The sequence below is a fragment of the Microchirus variegatus genome (genome assembly GCF_963457635.1).
Source record: "Microchirus variegatus genome assembly, chromosome: 7".
NCBI lineage: Eukaryota > Metazoa > Chordata > Actinopteri > Pleuronectiformes > Soleidae > Microchirus > Microchirus variegatus.
The window spans coordinates 8,522,440-8,543,479 of record NC_139808.1 but is presented as its reverse complement, the minus strand read 5'-3'; the positions used below and the strand labels follow the sequence as shown (position 1 = coordinate 8,543,479).

At 40.1% G+C, this 21,040-nt stretch overlaps 1 protein-coding gene across 1 annotated transcript; it reads left to right on the top strand.

The window, feature by feature from the left end:
- The first annotated feature begins 2,801 nt into the window (after window positions 1-2,801).
- On the top strand, window positions 2,802-20,656 carry ccdc71 (coiled-coil domain containing 71). Its single transcript, XM_083892783.1, has 2 exons — window positions 2,802-2,908; window positions 17,268-20,656. Exon 2 carries the CDS (start codon window positions 17,278-17,280, stop codon window positions 18,340-18,342), a length of 1,065 nt encoding a protein of 354 aa, XP_083748909.1. The 5' UTR covers window positions 2,802-2,908; window positions 17,268-17,277; the 3' UTR covers window positions 18,343-20,656.
- The last annotated feature ends 384 nt before the right edge of the window (window positions 20,657-21,040 follow it).

Here is a 21,040-nt window from a genome sequence, read left to right as displayed (position 1 = left end):
AGTATAGTATGACGTTTCGGTCACATTTTGGGCTAAAAAAAACTATTAATTTTTTTTTAAAGATTTTGGACGACATAGTATATAGTATGTCGTTTTTGTCAAATTTTGGACCAAAATTGTTTTTTCAAAAAAATGGTCAGATTTTGGACGAAATAGTGTATTATGACATTGAGGTCGACGTCATTGTATAGTATGACATTTTTGTCCAATTTTATAAGTAAGTCAGATTTTGGACAAGATTCCGTAGTATGTAGCAAATGAGCAGTTCGAGGAGCACTTAGGGCCTGCCGTGGATATTAGCTTACTTGCCCTGACTGGGATTCGAACACCAGGTATCTACATCAAGGTCTGAGACTTTACCACTGAGCTATGACAGACATCTGTTTAATATGATGTTTTTTTCAAGCTTTGGACGACATAGTACAATGTTGTTTTTGTCAAATTTTGGACAACATAGTATAGTATGTCGTTTTTGTCAAATTTTGGACCAAAATTGTTTTTCCAAAAAAATTGTCAGATTTTGGGCGAAATAGTGTAGTATGACATTGAGGTCGACGACAAAGTGTAGTATGACGTTTTGGTCACATTTTGGGCTAAAAAAACTCATTTCCAAAAAATTGTCCGATTTTGGACGACATAGAATAGTATGACGTTTTTGTCAAATTTTGGACCAATTTTTTTTTTTTCAAAAAAAATGTCAGATTTTGGACAAAATAGTGTAGTATGACATTGAGGTCGACAACATAGTATAGTATGACGTTTTGGTCACATTTTGGGCTAAAAAAACTAATTTCAAAAAAATTGTCCGATTTTGGACGACCTAGTATAGTATGATGTTTTTCTGCAAATTTTGGACCAAAATGTTTTTTTTTCACAAAAATTGTCAGATTTTGGGTGAAATAGGGTACTATGACATTGAGGTCGATGACATAGTATAGTATGACGTTGTAATCACATTTTGGGCTAAAAAATCTTTTTTCAGATTTTGGACGACATAGTCTAGTAACGTTATTGTATAGTATGACGTTTTGGTCACATTTTGAGCTAAAAAAAAAGATTTGCAATTTTTTTCCGATTTTCGGACGACAGTATAGTATGACGGTTTTGTCAAATTTTGGACCAAAAATTTTTTTTTCAAAGAAAAATTAAGTTTTGGACAACATAGTATAGTATGACGGTTTTGTCAAATTTTGGACCAAATTTTGTTTCTCAAAAAAATGTTCAGATTTTGGACGAAATAGTGTAGTATGACATTGAGGTTGACGACATAGTAAAGTATGACGGTTTTGTCAAATTTTGGACCAAAAATTTTTTTTTTCAAAGAAAAATTAAGTTTTGGACAACATAGTATAGTATGACGGTTTTGTCAAATTTTGGACCAAAATATTATTTTCAAAAAAATGGTCAGATTTCGGATGAAATAGTGTAGTATGACATTGAGGTCGACGACATAGTAAAGTATGACGTTTTTGTCAAATTTTGGACTAAAAAATTATTTACAAAACATTTTTCCGATTTTGGACGACATAGTATCGGATGACGTTTTTGTCAAATTTTGGACCAAATTTTGTTTCTCAAAAAAATTTTCAGATTTTGGACGAAATAGTGTAGTATGACATTGAGGTTGACGACATAGTATAGTATGACGTTGTAATAACATTTTGGACCAAAAATGTTTTTTCAGGAAAAAATTACATTTTGGACAACATAGTATAGTATGACAGTTTTGTCAAATTTTGGACCAACATTTTTTATTTTTATTTTTAAATATCAGATTATGGACAAAATAGTGTATATTGACATTGAGGTCGACGACATAGTATAGTATGACGTTTTTGTCAAATTTTGGACGACATAGTATGGTATGACAGTACTGTCAAATTTTGGACGACAGTATAGTATGACGGTTTTGTCAAAGGCGAGAGCTCTAACCACTACACCAACCGTGGGTCACACTTATCCATGATGTTTTTGTCAATTTTAAAACGACATAGTATCGTATGACGTTTTGTCAAATTTTGGACCAAAAATTATTTTCGAAAAAATTGTCACATTTTGAACGACATAGTATAGCATGACATTCTTGTCAAATTTTGGAAGCATAGTATAGTATGATGTTTTTGTAAAATGTTGGACCAAAACATTTTTGTTAAAATAAATTGTCACATTTTGGACGACCTACTATTGTATGATGTTTTTGTCATATTTTGCAGCAAAAACAAAATTCTCAAAGAAATCGTCAAATTTAGTACGACATACTAGTATGACTTTTTTTTGTCAAATTTTGGATGACATACAAAAAAGTATGTATGTCTTTTGACAAAAACTATGATGTTTTAATCAAATTTTGGACCAAAAAAAAATTCCTTGCTTAAATGCGTGGTACCGGCCCTGTGAAAACATGCTCAGTCAAGGCAACTATGTAAAAAAATATTTTGCCAATCCAAATTTGAAAGTCCCTATTTGCATAATTACTAAATTGTTTACATATGCAGTTAGCTAGTTGATTTACTGGCTGCTCGCTGAGGAACTTCAACAACAAACAAAAATAGACATAAATCCCGCCCACCGTGACGTCACAACATGGTCAGTTGTTTTCTTTGTCAGAGACTATAATTGTTTACATTTCCTGTACATTAACTGTGTTTTGCCTCCATTAAACCGCGTTGGTTTTCTTTCTTAAATATACCAGTTGGTAAAACCAACGATTATTTTTTGAGTCACTTGTGCCTGTTCCCCACCCCCACCCCTCGACGGAGTTAACAGAAACCGCCCCCTCTCCTCTCTCACCGGCAGCCTCCGCCTCTCTTCCCTGGTCTGTCTTTCACGCCGCCGTTGTTGCAGCCATTTTACCGTGGACTGTCGGCACAGAGACGAGCGGAGGATGCGGAGACAACAGCTTTAAAAGGTAATTCCGCTGTGTTGTGACCAGGTTCATTCGTGTTGGTAACCTAACATGTCGGACTATGTAAATGTGTCGGCTAATGCCCGAGGAGCTGAGGGTCAGGCCGGCCGAAGGGGCCACGGGAGCTTCAACAACTAGCCGCGCACACAGAGGAAGGATTGCTGGGGAGAGTGTTTGGCGAGCAAAGCGTGTCGCTGGCAGTTCACGAGGCTGTGTGAATAATGGCGACATCTTTTGTCATAGCAATGAAAGTTGTAAGTGATCCTATGTGTTGTGATGACGTGAATGCATCATTACAGTTTGATAGCACTGATAGCAACATTCTCTTAATTAAACTTAGTCACACTGACTGATCGTAAGGGGGGCGCTCGTGAGTCATATGAACATTGAGATTAGCGCACGTCTGCAGCTTAACCGTCATTGGCTAGTTAGGTGTTTGTTAGCATTTTCTTTAGCATAAACCAGGTGATCGTAGTTTTGGTTTCTTTGTCTTAATAATCGTTTTTGTTGTTATGTTAGTCTTTCAAATGGTCCTGCGTAAACAATTTTCACATAAATGCCCACCTCTTGTGGTACTGCTTCGTAACTAACTAATGCTTCGTAGCATTTTTGAGTCGCACCATTTTTCTGAAATAACTATATCTAAGGGTTAACAGTGTAACGTTTTTACATTAATGGACGTCCATTACATCTAAGCCATTGTCAAATTTGTTAAACACTAGGGCTGTCACTCACGATCTCAATTGAAACAACGGCATGATCGCCACCTTCGAAAGCAAAGGTGGAATCGACTATTTAACCACGCCTCCAGTGTGACGTCCTGCGAATGTGCCGGGGGGAAAACGCAGTGTGGTTGTGCACACTACCTCCTTCCACCAACTGGAAGCTGCTGCCAACTATTAGTAACTAGCAGCTGCTGACTGAACCTGAACCCACTCCGGCTTCTCTGAAATCCAAAGTGTAGAAACATTTTGTTTTCCTTGTGAGTTTAGTCAACAATGTTTGCACTGTCGACAAGAAAACTGTGGTGTGTAAGCTATGTTGTTAGCATGACATGTCCACATGCATGCACATTCATGACCTTGAGTGTCATGAAAGGCGCCTCCAAATATAATGCATTATTATTATTATAAGGACGTAGACGTAACTACAAAAGCAACTCCTTAAACGAGTAGCCTGTGTTAAAGCGCTAAAGCTAACTAGCGCTATAGTCGTGCGTTGTGTTCATGGGGCTGATCCTCGGGCATTACTATTTTATGTGTAGGTAATTTTCTCCAAACAATTAATTTAGAACATTATGCGCGGCTGGGAATCCAACCTAACTTCATGATTTATTCGACTCGGCACATTGCACCCCACTTCAGGGAGACGAGACGTGCCCTGCTCCTGAATGATCATTTCATCGTTGGCCTGCGATCTTCTTGCAGAACCAGCAGGTATTCCATTGGTCTGTCAACACAGCCAAGCCATGCATTTTTAATCTTTAATGTGAATACAGAGAGGCTTAGGCTTGTTCTGGAGGTGTCATACAAACGGCAAGCTTGCTAAATAGAGCTAACATATGCGTTGCGTGGGTGTGACGTCAGAGGAAGGTGACGTGTTTGTGTTGTCAGTTCATGGCATGTGAAAAAACAGAGTTTTGTTGTGAATGCATTGCATGAATTTATCAGACCGTTTCGTCCCATTTGGCTTGGTTGCTTTCACACCAGAGGAACCGTACCAAAGTAGGTCAGATAAAGCTTGGTTGATTTGGCGCGCATCAAAGTACCAAGATTACATTCACACCAACACAAACAAACCGAACCAAGGGACCAAACATATTTGGTGCGCACCAAATGCTGTTGGTGTGAAAGCACCCTAAAACTAAAAAGCATTTTAGTTCAAAAGACTGAGACTAAATCTAAAATGGCTGCCAAAACAACACTGATTAGAACCACACTACGAAATGCCAAGCAGGTCGTATTTTACTACAAAGATATTGCCTTCCATGTATGATAATGTTATTGGAGGTCAGTACAGATTTAGTGACCTTAACAACAGATTGCTCGACCTTCAGAACAACACAGAGCAACACGACTCTCTATGCTTTCCAGTTGTTAATAAATTATTTAAATTTGGAAATAAGGCCTTAGTGTGGTACATTGCAAACTAATGATGGACATTATATCACGCATGACACCATGTAGCCAATCAAAATGGAAAATTAAACATTTTGTTATTGTGACATAAAATCAATAGTCCTAAAAAAAAAAAAAGGTCTGTATATGGCAGACATATCTGTGCTAAATGAGAGAAAAAAGATTGATAATCGAATTGTGACCTTGAAATCAAATCGAATCAAGGATTTGGAGAACAAGTAGGAATCACAGAGTACCTGATGCGATTCGAGAGACATGGTCCACGATACTGCTATTATCACGATATAATGATTCTGTGATGATCAATATATTGCAAGACAATTGTATATTGATTAGGGGTGGGACTTATTTGCCGAAAAAACGATTGACAATCGACACGTGTGCAAGTCGACAAAAAATTCGAAGTAAAAAAAGTCGAAGTGTCACAAACACGTAAAGTTCACGTCCAAGGAGGTTGAGGAAGCTGTGCACGAAAAGGTGATCCTGCTGTCCAGGCTCCCTATGCTCTCAGATGATGGTACGTCATCTGAGAGCGTCATGACCGGCTCGTTCTCTCGAGTGGCTGTGCGCGTCCAATCGCGTGTGCGTGCAGTGCGAACGAGGTTGCGCTAAGTTTAGGACGGGGGTGGGGGACATATCACAAGCGCTACACAAATGAAGACGGCATCTCACCCAGTCAAGATCACTGTACTTCACGTTGGTGGAATCCTAGACTCTCAAAATGTCGTGAAATTCCCATCCCTAATAGTGATACACCACAATATCGGTCTAATTGAAGAAAACCAAACTTTCATGAAACGTGCAGAAATTCTCTGCCATTATCCTGCAGTAAACTCCCTCTTCTTCAGCCAGGTAACTTCCACCCAAATTTCTCTTATTCATTTGAGCAGTGCTGCGGTAAGGAGACATGGGGTAGTGACGCCCGGCGAGTGAAATTGGCAGGGACTGTTTTACTATAGTATAGAGTGACTTAAGTGAGTTATTATTATAATTTTTCCCACGAGGTAATTGCTGCTATAACAGGGGTTATTATACGTGATATGTGAGACCACAGACCTGCTCTGACCATGTCAGCAAAACAAGACCTCCTGACAGGAAGTGATACTGCCGAAACAGGAAGTAAAATGTAACTTTACCTGAACATGTTAATGGACATGCCTTTGACCCAACAGGAAGTCAGCTATTTTAAACAGGATGTTCCCTCTATCTTTACCGTACATTGATAAAACTCCAAACAGGAAGTGGAACGCAGAAACAGGAAGTAAAATGTAACTTTGCCGTACATTGCCTGATCTCCACGCAACATGATATGCGAGTCAAGGGAACTTCCCTGAACACGTTAATGGACACGCCTTTTACCCAACAGGAAGTCAGCCATTTTAAACAGGAAGTGCCCTCTAACTTTACCATACATTGACCGATCTGAATGGAACTTGATATGTGAGACCAGGGACCTATCCTGAACATGCAAAAGATGACCTCCCAACAGAAAGTGTAACGCACTAAACAGGAAGTAAAACATAACTTTGCCTCCACAGCCCAACATCCGCATGGACGCCGCTGATAATAACTACAACTGCAAACAGTGAATGAACGAGAGACGAGCTCAGGGCGCAAGTGTCAAGGAGGGCGCACACCGACTCGCGCGATTCAGGCTCGAACCCGTTAATACCGCTTGGGGTGCTAGTTAGTTAATTAAAATATCATTATTTGCCTGTTGTTTTCTTGCTTGGGGATATTCCTGATCGATGCAAAGCAGAAGCACAATGGCAATATATTGTGGGTAATGCAACATGTTTGCAAATGGTTGGAATATGTGTCCAGCCATGGCAAAAGGGTTCACAAGTCTACTTTGGGACATTTGTAGTTATTTACAGATTCCGAAAGTGTGATTTCTAAGCTTTCCAACAATGTCAAACACATGTCCATCATTTTTGAAGAAGATGTGGCCATTTGAATGTAGGCACTCCTCAAACTGCTTTAGGGAGAAATTCAGCCTGAAAGATTTCGACCTTCTTGAGGAGCCAGGCCAATAGCTGCTCATTTGCATCACATTAACATGGTCACAACCCCCCACCCAGTCTAGCTGTCAGTGACATCTGATATCTGTTAGCCCACAGGACAAAAACAGTGTAGCAGTTTGAAAAAGAAAAAGGAATGAATGTAGTTCATTTCAATGTAGTGTTATTTGCTGTAAGTACTTCAGTGGACTGATACGAATCAGAATTTACTTTATTGATCCCCAGAGGGAAAATCTTCTGGTACAAAAAGCACTTGAATAAAAATGAGAAATAAGAAAGGTGAAAGACAGATACATACTTCAAATATCAAATAAAATATATCTAAGTGTGTGAAGGAGAGTTCAATATTTTCCAGACCATGGACTATATTATCATCTTCAATACCAGTTCCTCCCCCACAATGTTGCTGTACCCACTCTGTCCATCACAGTTGATATGCGGGCTAAATGATGACATCACAAGCGCACCTCTTCTGTGCTGTCACCTTTGGTTCTGGGCATGTGAAGTCTTTTGCCTCATCAGAACAGAAAGGCCTGATTTTTCAAAAAGATACGTCTGCCTGTCCATGGTCAGTCCAGGTGGGGCCAGGACGGGAAGACTGTCAACAGGGGGCAGAACTCCTGGGTTGCGCAGTAGCTGAAACTCGATAGGCTGCGTCACTGTGAGTTTGAGCAAGCACCACACCTGGTCTGTTGGCATCATAGCTGTGACAGAATAGAAGCACACAACAGGATATTTAAAACATGGCTCACTGTTCACATGGAACACCATTATGTCCATTCGTGATTTTTTTTATTCATAAAATGCAGAATTTTGAATATAAATACCTCGAGTTCTGATAATCCTTGATCTGTGGGAGCTTTCGAAAGTAGGGACTCAGATGTGTCTGCCAGTCGATGGTCTTTACTATCACTCTGCCATCTGCCTTTCCAACAAGCTGCGGAATATTGAGGCCACTTTCAGGAGAGCTGTGTTCCACTACCTGTTGACAGCAAGAACCACAATGAAAATAATTATTTTACTTTTCCAAAAAAATCACATTTTACACATTACATATAGCAGTCTATATAAGCATTTGGCTATTGTATAGAAATCAATTTATACACATACCAAGAGCCTTAGTCGACCTCATGTATAGACGCCACACTGAGGCCTTGGACACATGGGTTGGCAGCAACTTCACATGCCAATCCTTATACCCAGGATTCTGAAAAAAAATAAAAAATACTTGTTTCAGATCATGGTTCATGTTAACAGGCATTTAATCACTGAATCTGTATAGATTGATCAGTAGTATTGCTTGAATTATGTGTGAATGCCACACCTTTATGTGCATGAATCGCACGTGTAATTAACACGTTCATCACACATTGTGTTAATCATGTGTGATTCATGCATGCAAAGGTGTGGCATTCACACATCATTTAATGCAATGTTAGGTTTCGAAGCATTTGAATTATCAAACTGAACCTGCGGGTGTACAAAATCTCAAAGAGGGCCGTGACATGCTCCTCTTACGACTTATAATACGCTCATCTGACCGAACAAAAGTTTCGATGTGCGCATCATTCTCATTGTAATAATACAGTAGCGAGCTAAGCAAGCATAGCTAATAACAATGTAGCCAAACGGCGTTATGAAACGCACAGTGGATTATTAAAAGACAGCGTCCCTATGTGCGTCTGTATGTGACTTTGAATGAACACTAACTTAACATAGAATTACAACGTTAATACAAACTCACCCCATAAGAAACTGAAAGGTATTCCGGCAGACTTCACTGCCTCCGATCAGATAAGAGGTCCGGGCGTGCTTCCTTTTCGTCGCAGTTTTGCGTCTGTTCGCCTCCAAATGTCCAATTCGATAAGAGATAGAGCGGTGCTGGCGTCATGTCATCATCTCAGACAACTACTGTGTGTGTCCTGCTCTCTTTCAGCCGCGGAATAATCCATCTGTTTGTTGTTTTTGTGACGATGAAGTCTGCTAACACGTTAGCATAAAGATCGCTAGCTTAAAATGCTAACAGTCCACACACAGCCGTCTCTGTGCTTTCGCTGTCCTTGTGAAGAAGCTGCTCAACCACAGCTGACTCATTGTCCTGTTCTCTTTGCCTTCCTTTGTCAAACAAAGCTTTGATGATGACTGCCTTGATGACAATCACGCTTTAAATTCGCGCGCACACACACACACACTGCACACATACGCTGGAAAGTTCCAGATTCTCTCTCTCCTCCCCTCGCTCGCTCTCTAAGTGAGAGCTGCATATTCATTAGCCATGTGTATTCTCCGTGATCGTCAGCTGATTGGCTGAAAAAGCAACAAAAGTTCTGGAATGTGAGATCGCCACACCCAAACTAGGAGCAATTCACAGCGATAAAACAACCTTAATCCAAACACAAAGTTTATGGTTTTAAGACTCACAATACTGTGATTTGAAGCATGTAGTGGCTTCTTCAAAACTTCAACTTGTGTAATTTTGAAAAAAACGGAAATCCCTAATTTTGAAAAAAAACAAACGTTTTTCTCGTTTTGAGCTCGGCCGACTTGTTCCCGCTTGGTCCGTGGCGGGTCACATATGGCTGAAAACACCAAATGGTGACCAATCGAAGTTTCAGAAGTGAAATCTACTGCTAAAAAGCCCTGAACATTCAGCTGTTTGTCAGGATAAATGGTTATTGCATCTGGTTAGCAGTGAGGTGTGATTGGGTGGTCTGGGATCACCTTGGCCATTTGGAAATCTTGACACAAGTTGTGCAATGAATCAAAAACACAATTTAACTGTTAAACTGATAAATTGCAGCCTTTGCAATTTGGCAATTGCATTGCTTGTGATAAAAAATGATTTTGATTGAATAATGATAAATTGTCATGCCCTCATTAAGATTGTAAAGATGACTTATGCAAAATCAACTTTTTAATTTTAATACTTATATTTGGGTCTCTGGAAGGCCCTATGAGTAGGCAAAGTGTGAAAAAAGATGACTCACTCATGTTTTGTGGTCCGCCCCAGTTTAAGTTCAGGAGATGAAACGCGATGTTGACTTCTGCCTCATGAGACATTCCTGGAATTGTTGTCTCGCGGAGCTCAGCTTTGTCCCTAAAAACTGTGAGAGTACAGGCGAGGGCGATATTATCTGGAAGAGCGGAAGTCCATGAAGTGTTCTATTCTTAGCTGCACATTGCAGCAGAGAGTTCTGCACAAACTTCCAGCCTCAGAGGATTTATGGCAATGTGTGGGCCAGAGTCGGCAAATGATCGCTTTTCCAAATGCTAACTGCTGTTAGCTGCTGGGGCCTCAGTGACGCAGACGGGGTTTCCTGTGTCTCATTTGCGTTTAAAGAGACAGGCACTCAAAACTGAGCGTTCTGGACAGGGGTGTTTTGGCAGGGTGATTGAACTGCTGTGGTGCTTCATCCTTATGGTATTTTGACAAAAGCATGTCACAGACATGTTCATTAGGATACCAGGGAACTAGGTTAACTTGGAGAAATGGGGTATAATATGTCTACTTAAATTTTGTTGCCTATAGGAAAGACAACATTGTTGTGCTTTCCAATAGATTGTATTGATTATTTTCCCAATTAGGGGTACAGGTGGCTAGCACAGTTGCCTCACAGCAAGAAGGTTGCTGGTTCGTGTCCCAGTCGGTACAGTTTTCCCACGGAACTAACTTCACTGCAGTGCATAATCGATGCTTGCAAAGCAATGCTTGCACAACGTGGTTTGTTTGCTGCATGGCTTTACAAAGTTTTGGTAAAGTTTTGTGACGTACCGAAATACCGTGGTTTGATACATTGTGTATTGAACCAAACGGGGTGTACTGAGCGGTTCGAGAAAATACAGAATATTGTTGCATCTCTAATAAATTGGCGAGCCTCAATCGCTCTCACCGTGCTTCAAGTGGTGAAGTCTGGGACAACGTGCTTTGTGCCAGTTGGACAAGAGGGTGATGAAAGCTACCAATGAAGCAAGAATGGACTAAGAAGGCCAATGGCAAAATTTGAATACAGCAGCTGTTTGACCAGAGAGGCTGTAGGAATGCCGATTATTATTCTATTTTTATTTCACGTATTCTTTCAATGCCCTACTATTTCAATTGGGGTTGCAACATTCAGCCAGTCCAAGTTTGCTTTCACATTGCACTTAGTGAAACAAACCCAACCTTTTGAATAGCGTATTCCCCTCGTCGACTGGGGCAGTGCTGCATCAAGAATTGCAGACAGAGAAGACAGACAAACGATGAACAAGAAAACTCTCATCTATTGGTTCATGCAGGGCAACTTTTGTTTTCACCACGCAAGAGCAAAACATGGAGCTGCATATATGCTGCAACAATGGGCTCAGCCATTTATCTTGGCTATAATTCTACACACGCCTATGTTTTGGTTGTTTACCCACAATGCCCTGTGTTGCATCCACAGTGTACTGCGTTGGAGTCCGTTTCCTACATCTGGTTCACTTGAAGTGAAACGAGACCTACGTTTTTAGGCGGATCAGAGTTCACTTCTTTGGTGCACATTCACACTACCACAAACGAGCCGGACTTTCCAAGCGAACACACTAGGGTTCGATCAAGAAGGTCTGGTGTGAATGCATGGCCCATGCAAGGCTGATGGCCCTAAATGTTTTGTTGTTTATATTTGCCAGAAACACAAGTTTGACCTGATTCGGACGAGAGCACACATACAGTCAGGCCCATAAATATTGGGACATATAATTTTGACACAATTCTCTCCTATTTGGCTCTGTACACCAATACAATGGATTTTAAATGAAACGAACAAGATGTTAACTGCACACTTTCAGCTTTAATTTGAGTGTATTTACATCCAAATCAGGTGAATGGTGTAGGAATTACAATATTTTCTATATGCCTCCCACTTTTTAGGGCACCAAAAGTAATGGGACAATTGACGAAAAGCTATTTCATGGACAGGTGTCCAACTCCTGGAGTTGATTCCAGGAGTGACATTTGTCGAATTGTTGAAAAATCAAAACAAACCCATCAGAGAAATAGCAAAAACATTAGGTGTGGACAATTCAAATGTTTGGAACCTTCTTAAAAAGTAAGAACGCACCGTTGAGCTCAGCAACACCAAAAGACCTGGAGGATCAGTGTTCAGAGTCATTTTAGGGTTTTCCTGAGACATTTCCTGAAACGATGGTGTGTTTATGGGAGACTTTACAAACATACAATTCATTACAACATTGTCATTGATGTCCATGGTAATAACACCTGGCAGTGGGTTGCTCTTAATGGCGTAACTTTACAAGCATTTTTTGCGGCACACTGAAGCTGTGAAAGTCTAAAATGCAAATAAAAGATTGAAGGCACTGGCTACTTCTGATGCAGAAGACGTTTGCCATGCTTTAATTGTTCAGCTGTTTACTTTTAATCAGACACCTTCCATTTTTTTTGGGATCAATTTTTTATTTATTTTCTTACCATCATTATTTACACATTGGAGACCTCTTTACAACCGGAGACAAAAAAAAACCCAACAAAAACACCCCATATCACCCCTCCCTCCAACCCTCACAATCCATCCCCACCCTCCAACCCCTAACATGAGTCGCTCAAGTTTTTTGAGCAATTAACAAAAAAAACTAAGAAAAACAGACACCTTTCATGAAGACATTGGCTATATTATCACAGTGGATACAGGTGTTGCACAATTCATGTCATGGGGCATTGTAGTATTGCATGAAACCCACAGTGCATGAAATGTTTGTTAGAGATGAGGATGAGCCAATCCGACAGAACATATTTGGGGTTTAACAGCACTTATATTTGTCCTGTACCGTAGCTTTACATGTGTCATGGTTTGACGCATACAGTCAGAGAACAGGCAGTTTCTACTGGCATGGTTAATCTGTATCTGTAGACATTGTAATTTATACTTCATGTAAAGCTTTATTTAAAAACGTTGGTCCATTTGATCCTTATCTTCTTCCAGGATTTCTGGTGTGTATCTGTGCTAGCATTACAGTGCCAAATACAGGCCTGGTATATGTACTACAGCATTTAGCGGAACTTTGGGGGGGTTTGTTTGTATGAAGACATTACTTGAAACAATGCCGTGTTTGACATACCCCTGATATAGTTTTTCTAACAGACATTGCTTTCTGGGCAGATTTGTTTCATTTTAATTCACAATGAAATGGTTTTGAAATATTTTTCAGAAGTACATTTTAAATATTTGTTGACAATAGTACCTGGATTTAGCATTATTTTAAATTGGCACAACTCAGATTTATGCTATATCCATTCTACCATGTTCTGTTCTACCTTCATTTTCAATAAGGGTAGTATAATGGTTCATACCATAAACTGGTATTTTAAAGATTTATTTTTTTGTACAACGCAAACAAACAGCAAAACATTGTTCGAAGGGGGGCCCCTTTCACTGATGCACTACACAATCAGAAGATTGTAACAGTGGTAGAATGGACACTATACTCAACCACCTTTGCAGAAAATGCATATTAGAGTACCAGTAGCGTATGCAGATTACCCCAATTTATACTCCTGCGTAACGTGCTCTACGTAGGTTACGCAGAGCCCTCTGCGTCGTCTCCAGCTGCAACAACAGTCTTTCTCTCTCGGACGCCATTGCTCAATGTAGCCAAAAAGCACAACAACCTTGTAGCGACCCCTACTGATCGGGCGGGAAATTGCAGTGCGTATCCATCACCACGACGGAGAAGTATGAAGGCTTGAGGGGTCTCCGTGGTTACGCAGTCAGATAACGCATTACGCAGTTGGAGAAGTATAATGTGGCCTTTACACACACCCACACTCAATTGTGCCTCTCTCTCACTCGACCACTTGCTCAATACGCTTCCTTCTCTCACATCTCCTTACAAGATCTTGCAGGACACCCCAAGTGTGAAACGTCTCCTTAGAGGGGAATGCCAGTCCCTGCTACAGAGACGTAAAATGCCAGGGGGTGACATGATCAAAGACCCCTTTTGATCACGTCTGAGGGATGCTCTTGGACTCCTGTCGGGCGGTCCACAGGAATAAATGTTTTGCTATACTCAGCATTCTGAATCTTTTCTGTACAACGCCGCTCGGGTGCAGGACTGACCTTTCTTTGCAAGGAAATAAAAACTTGTCTGCCGGCAGCAGTCTATATTTCATTATTCACCAACAACAAGCAACAAAGAATTTCCACAACAGCAGACGCACACACTCAACTGTGCCTCTCCCTCGCTGGAGCACCCATTCATGAAAAATAATGTTGAAAAATGCAGCGATATAAATTTTTGGTCATACTTTCCAGCACTAGTTTCCAAACAAAATTGACCAGAACCCAGATGAGTCTTTCAGAACAGTATCATAAGTGATCTGTGCCTACTATAAACTAACTATGGCTGTTGCTGTAATGACAAAAATGAAATACCATGGTATGAACAAGACTATTGCAGAGGAAGACGATACCGCTCATTACCTTGTATTAGGACTGGCTCAGAAAGAAACATTGGCCACTACAGCAGTGGCTAAGCAGCTGTGTGGGTTTTAAGAGCACCAGTGTGTGACAAGCTTATGTACTGCAATAATTCCTTCCTCTTTGACTGCCTGAGGCGTCTACTACTGTTCTCCACCAAAATTCAACCAATTTTGCTTTTAATGGCTATCACTCACTCACCTGGAAATGCACTCATTTTGTTTATTTCATCAGAGCCTTTTAGTGACACTAAAACACTATTACACACATATTCTCATAGTCGTTTTCCTTGCGTAGCAGTTAGCTTAGCAGCAACAGCTAATCTGTTCTTTGCTGTCAAGTTGTTGTTTTTTAATGAATACCAAACTTAACATTGAAAGTTGAGCACGTTTGAGGGCGTTTCCTGGTGTTGGCAGTTAAAGTGCTGCTGTGTGAAGCTGGCTCACTTAACTTGCGCTGTGTGCTTCTTTGCTGTGCTATGTTGGCCATACAATTATTGCAAACTATAGGTCCGTCTTAGTATGTTTAGCTTTTACAGAACTGATACGCACAATCAATTAAAGCTAAGTTAAAACTCATCGAGACTACAGTCGGCTGTGAAGTTGACTAGTCGGATGTTTCTTTGTATTGTGCTGTACCATTATCGATTCAACGATATCCAACCCTAATAACCCTGAGAGCGCAATGTTTACAAGAGACGTGCCAAATGTAGAATAACGATACACCAATGTGGATAGATTTTAAATACGGTTTTGCTCAAAGCTCTTAAATTATTGCTTTATTTTCCACAAGAACTACACTGAGAAAGCACAGGACAACTCAAAAACAGTACTGACAGATTGTCAATGATATTCATGATGACTATTTAAAAAAAACCTAATTGAATTTACTGCCCAGCACTACATGGGAACAACAAAAGAAACACGTTTTAAAATTACATGGTTTTTATACCATGTCTCTACACATCTGGAAAAAGTAAGGGATTTTGTGTTTAATTGATCATTTCTTTGTTGCTTCTTGGGAATGAATCTTTTACCCTTGGAAAGCCTGTTTATTTCCCCTTCAAATGGTGCCACATTTGTAAGGAAAATGCATCTGTGGGATGAGCAGCAGAGTTGAGTATGTGGGTTATGCCCATGAAAAACTGGCTAAATCTTCTCTGCCAATGCCAAACGGCTTATTCTGACTCTTGTTTTGCTATCGACTCCCTCACTGGAAAAACAAGTCCTTGGAGACAATCTCAATGTAGAGTTATATCGAGATAACATTCAGCCAGTGGCAATCCTATATCTCCACAGTCTGGGACCGAACTCTATCCTTCAAGATGACGACGCTAGTGCCCACAGAGCGGGGTGTATCACAGGCTACCACTAGTATTTGGGAGTGGAGAGGATGAAAATATCTGCATATCCCTTGAAGAATATTTTTAATGAATTTTTGAAAATCAGGAAAGTGATCCATGCACTTGGACATTCCAAGTATGTTGGAATGTCTTGAAATTGTACTCGGTCATAGTCAACGACGCCCTGAACAAGAATCCATTGAAAATATTTGCATATCTCTTAAGGAATATTTTTAATGAATTTTTGAAAATGAGGAAAGTGTGCTCTAAAGGCAGTGACTTAACTTTTTATTCAAAAAAGACCCCAAAAGTATCTTGGAATGTCTTGAAATTGTACACAGTCATAGTCAAGCATGCCCTGAACAAGAATCCGTTGAATATATTTGCATATCTCTTGAAGAATATTTTTAATGAACTTTTGAAAATCAGGAAAGCGATCCATGCACTTGGACATTCCAAGTATGTTGGAATGTCTTGAAATTGTACTCAGTCATAGTCAACGACGCCCTGAACAAGAATCCGTTGAAAATATTTGCATATCGCTTAAGGAATATTTTTAATGAATTTTTGAAAATCAGGAAAGCGATCCATGCACTTAGGCAGTGACTTAACTTTTTCGTCCAAAAAGACCCCAAAAGTATCTTGGAATGTCTTGAAATTGTACACAGTCATAGTCAAGCATGCCCTGAAGAAGAATCCGTTGAATATATTTGCATATCTCTTGAAGAATATTTTTAATGAATTTTTGAAAATCCGGGAAGCGATCCATGCACTTGGACATTCCAAGTATGTTGGAATGTCTTGAAATTGTACTCAGTCATAGTCAACGATGCCCTGAACAAGAATCCATTGAAAATATTTTTTTTTCCAATGGTATCAGCTTTGGAGTGCTTTTCATGCCAGATTGATCAACAGTTGACTTGGGATAAATGCTAGTTGAAGAATGAGATGCCATCCCATAGCAGTATGTGACCAACATGAAGAGGAGGTGCCAGGCTGTTGTGGCTGTGTGTGGTTCTTCCACATGCTACTGAGGCCCCTGCTTTTTAAATGAATAAATGGTTAAATTGCCAATATGTGTTGTTTCTTCAGACTTCGTTCATGCCATCCAATAAACGACACCAATAATTGGCAGATTGACAATTGGCAGAGAAGATGCATTTTCCTTAAAAATGTGACACCATTTAAAAGGGAAATAAACAGCGTTTCCTACAGTATAAGATTTATAGCCAAGAAGAATTGTCACAACAAAGAAATAATTGCCTTACTTAAGTTTAGATCTGTACTACATAACTTTGTTTACTTGCAAGTTTTGCCAAGTAATTTATGACAAATTATTGAATGACAATAAGAGAAATTAGTTCCTTTGCATTGCCTAGTTTAACCAAATGTTTTGTTTTTACTTTACAGAAATACAAACATGGCTGACGCGGCGCAAGATGCCGTGGTTGGCCAGCCATTGGCATTCACCAATGAAGAGAGGAGGGCTGTTCACTCTTGGTCTCGAATCTCATCAGCAGGGCACAGTGTCCTTCTGGATGCTCTAAAGATCCTCAGTCCGATGTCGCGTGATCTCTCGTGCACTGAGGAGCTAGTCACCTTCCTGCAGGAGCTGAATGAAGAGGGCCACAAGCCCATTGTGCTGCGCAGCAAGGATGTGTATGGCTACCGCTCCTGTACAAGCCAACCTATGACTAAAGACATGCTAAAGCCACCCAACAAACAAGTTAGACCCTCTGCCAAAAGGAGAGGAAGGAGGGTCCTAACAAGGAAGATGGAGGTACACCCATCCTGGAACTGCTCTGAGAAGAGGAATCCCAGAATCCAAGGCGCCCGCCCTCCAGAGCTGCTGGTAGATCATTGCACCATTGCATGCAGCAGGACCACCATTCGGACTCCAGAGAAGTCGCATGCACTGCAGGTGCAGCCTTGTCTCCGATTGACCAATATTGAAGGCCTGTCGGGCTGCCACACAGCGAGACTGCAGATACACACAGCCTGGGACTCGTCCTCTGTTGCCTTTTCAAAGCAACAACACCCTCCAACACTTTCAGGAATACCTTTACAGCCTTCTCAGAACGGTGTTGGGGTGCCCACCAAAGCTGTGGCCTTGTTCAGCCAGAAGAGCCTGTCCTGCCCCAACCGACCGGACGGTGCCCTCATTGGAGATTCTGCACCAGTCTTCTGCGCTAACGGTCGGGTGTTTCCACAGACTCATACAGAGCTGACCAGCAATGGCTGCAGGAGCAATGGCTTCCACCAAGACAGTCGGGGGTTTAAAGAACTGAATAGCACGCCCCGGCAGAGAAGAAGCTGTAAGGACAAGAGAGGTTTTAGAAGTAAAGTGATAAAAGTGGATTACTCTCGATCAGTAGCCGAGGCCCGCAGGAAGGCGCAGAAGGTCTTACAGGTCAATCTTTCTCCGGTGATTCAGATCCAACCTCTCAATCATCTGCTGAGAGACTTCAGATACCAGAATAACTGAAAGTTCTCCCCAAACCCACACACATCGTGTTTGTAGCAGATGTTCGTGTTTTACATCCAGTAGCCTCTACCTGGCTGAGCCCAAGTGTTCATAGCAGACATCATACATGGGGTTTGTGTCGACTGTGAAAATGTTCAAGCTACACAATACTAAAGCCAACTGTCTGCCAGCTAGCCAATGCTGGTGATTAATTCATAGACCTACAAGTGTGGCCTACAAGTGATCCAAGATCATTTATGCAGTTATAAATAATTTGAAGTATAGCACTGTTGTCCCAAAGTATTTTTACTTGAACAGCTAAAACAGTGCTGTCAGTCGCTGGTGCACTACGTTCAACTGCAAAGGAGGAAATGAAATCAGTGGCAGAATACAACAATTCTCATTTCATGCCCAGATAACAGGTGGATTTGCAAGGCAGGTTTGAAAGGTCCTCAGAAAAAGATCAGGTGGTTGGTTGGTTCCGGCAAAATAAAAATAAACTAATACAGAAAAGAGGAAAAAGAAAATAGTTAATCTTCCCATTTTTTTACTTGCATATTTGTTGTTTCTACTGAAGGTTCGGGAAGGTTCTGGAAGTGAGTGCAGCTGGGAATCGATGGATACTTGGCTGATTTGTTTGAACTACATGCCTTCACAAATGATTCCTTAGACGAAGTATGAATTCAAACCAGCCATTATAGGAAAATAGTGAGCATGGAAAAGGGAAACTAGCCCTGTGAACACACTTAAGAATAATATTTAATAACTTGAGCTACATCCAAACTATTTAATTTCCATTAAAAAGAAACAAAGAAATTCTGCTCTATAAAATGAGGATGTTTGAAAATGTTGCTGGCTGCATTTTAGTTTGAAAACTCTGGGGCTATATTTTGGGGATGCACACACGCCCATTTGTACCTGAATGGTCATGTGATCAGGTGTGCTGTTATAGATGCAGATTACTTCTGCTTACTTGTCTGGACACGGATGGTTTTTATCTGAAAACTAATGGATGTAGCCTTAATTGTGAACACAAGAATTCCTGTTTCAATCTCAAAGAGCTCTTGTATTATATATATATAGAGAGAAATGCCTTTATTTTTTATTCATAATTATTATTTCTTTTATTTGGACTTATGTATTTTCCCTCCAATTTTTCCATTCCATAATTTGGCTTTGGTCCACTTTCACAAGTTTATGATGTTTTACGGAACACTAACACAGAATATTCAAAGTGTGCACTGAGCCTGAGAAAGTAGCTGGTGGTGTTTTGCTGCTCAAGATTTATGTTTGCTTGAAAACTTTCTGTACAAAAATAGGAACCAACCATCAGTGTCCTGATGTATTTTTTGTTTTGTTTTTGATTTAAAACTATTTATGACGAGTCAGTGGTCTGTTAAAATTGTAATTGCAGCTTATGAAAGTTTTATCTCCCGTCAGAGCTTTGCTCTGTTGATGGTGAGAATTTTCCGAAATCTAAGTTTTAGTTAGAATTCCTCTGCAGTTATGTTGAGACTGTTGAGACTCTTGTTAAAACAAAAAAAAGTCACTTTGAGAGTATGCAGTGTCAAAGTGTTTCACTGACACCCGTTCCAGGTCATGAAAGTCTTTGGTATTTTTATTTCCAGCATGTAAAAAAATATTTGAGATCTCTAAAATTTGGTTTGACTTTCTTTGAACCCACACTGGTTTTTGCTTCTGGTGCTAACTTTGCAATGTTGGTGCTGAATGAATGGTTCAAGAATGTCATCCTGTTTTTCCTCTACTGGTCCGATTGGAGCATCTCGAGCAATGACTTCCTGTGAAGTAGTTTTTTTTTGTTTGTTTTTTTAAAGAGGAAACTGATGGCACTGCTGCCCCTGCAGGTTGGGATGAGCATGCCAAATCTTCTTTGTGTGCTTTTTCCAAAGGGATTCTACTGTGAGGAACTACCCAAATCCATTTATCTGTGAGAAACTTTGCATATTTGTTTACCATGCTCCACAAAGAAGATACGTTATTGAGCAGTTACTCTTACGGGGGGCTCAGAAATGTTGGTTTCACGAAAAAATGTACTCATTTTGGAAAAAGGAATGAAAATCAAAACTGGATTTACAAATACATTTAAGGTTTCAATGGTTTTGCAGTCCGCCCTGGGCCAATTGGTACAAATAAATATTTAATTTAATTTGGTTTAGAAATCACAAATCTGTTCCACTCTTGACGCTGACACCACGTCAGTTTTGGGTGGTTGGCTAAACAAATAGGTTTACATTCTGAAAGAGACTCTTCCTTGCACCTCTTTGGTCTGTTGGCAGTCATGTTCATGCCCACCAACAATTCCCTTTTGTAGATCTTTCTGTTAGTCTTGTTTGTGCAACACTTGTATTATATTGTATTTCCTACATGATCTTTCAAGAATTTTGTTCAATAAAAAGTAAAAACAATTATTTGTCCATAATCTATGTTTGTGGGTTGTAATCAAAACCCAGTGCAGTAATGTTATTATTGTTTAAAACAGGGGCCTCAAACTGAAAATAACATGAGGGCCAGTGAACTTTGAGCCTGGTCAGGAGGGTGCCGACAGTTTGGGAAAAATGTACTTGTTTAATTTTTAGAAATTATCTTGATAATCCATCAATGATATTGCAGTTAAAACTTTTAAGACTTTAATCTCAGCTCAATTCTGAGATCTCAGAATCTTTAGAATAAAGTCAAAATGACATTTCTCAGAATTCTG

Bases quoted from the DNA above. Each gene is read 5' to 3' on its own strand.
- ccdc71 (XM_083892783.1), top strand. From the start codon at position 17,278: ATGGCTGACGCGGCGCAAGATGCCGTGGTTGGCCAGCCATTGGCATTC.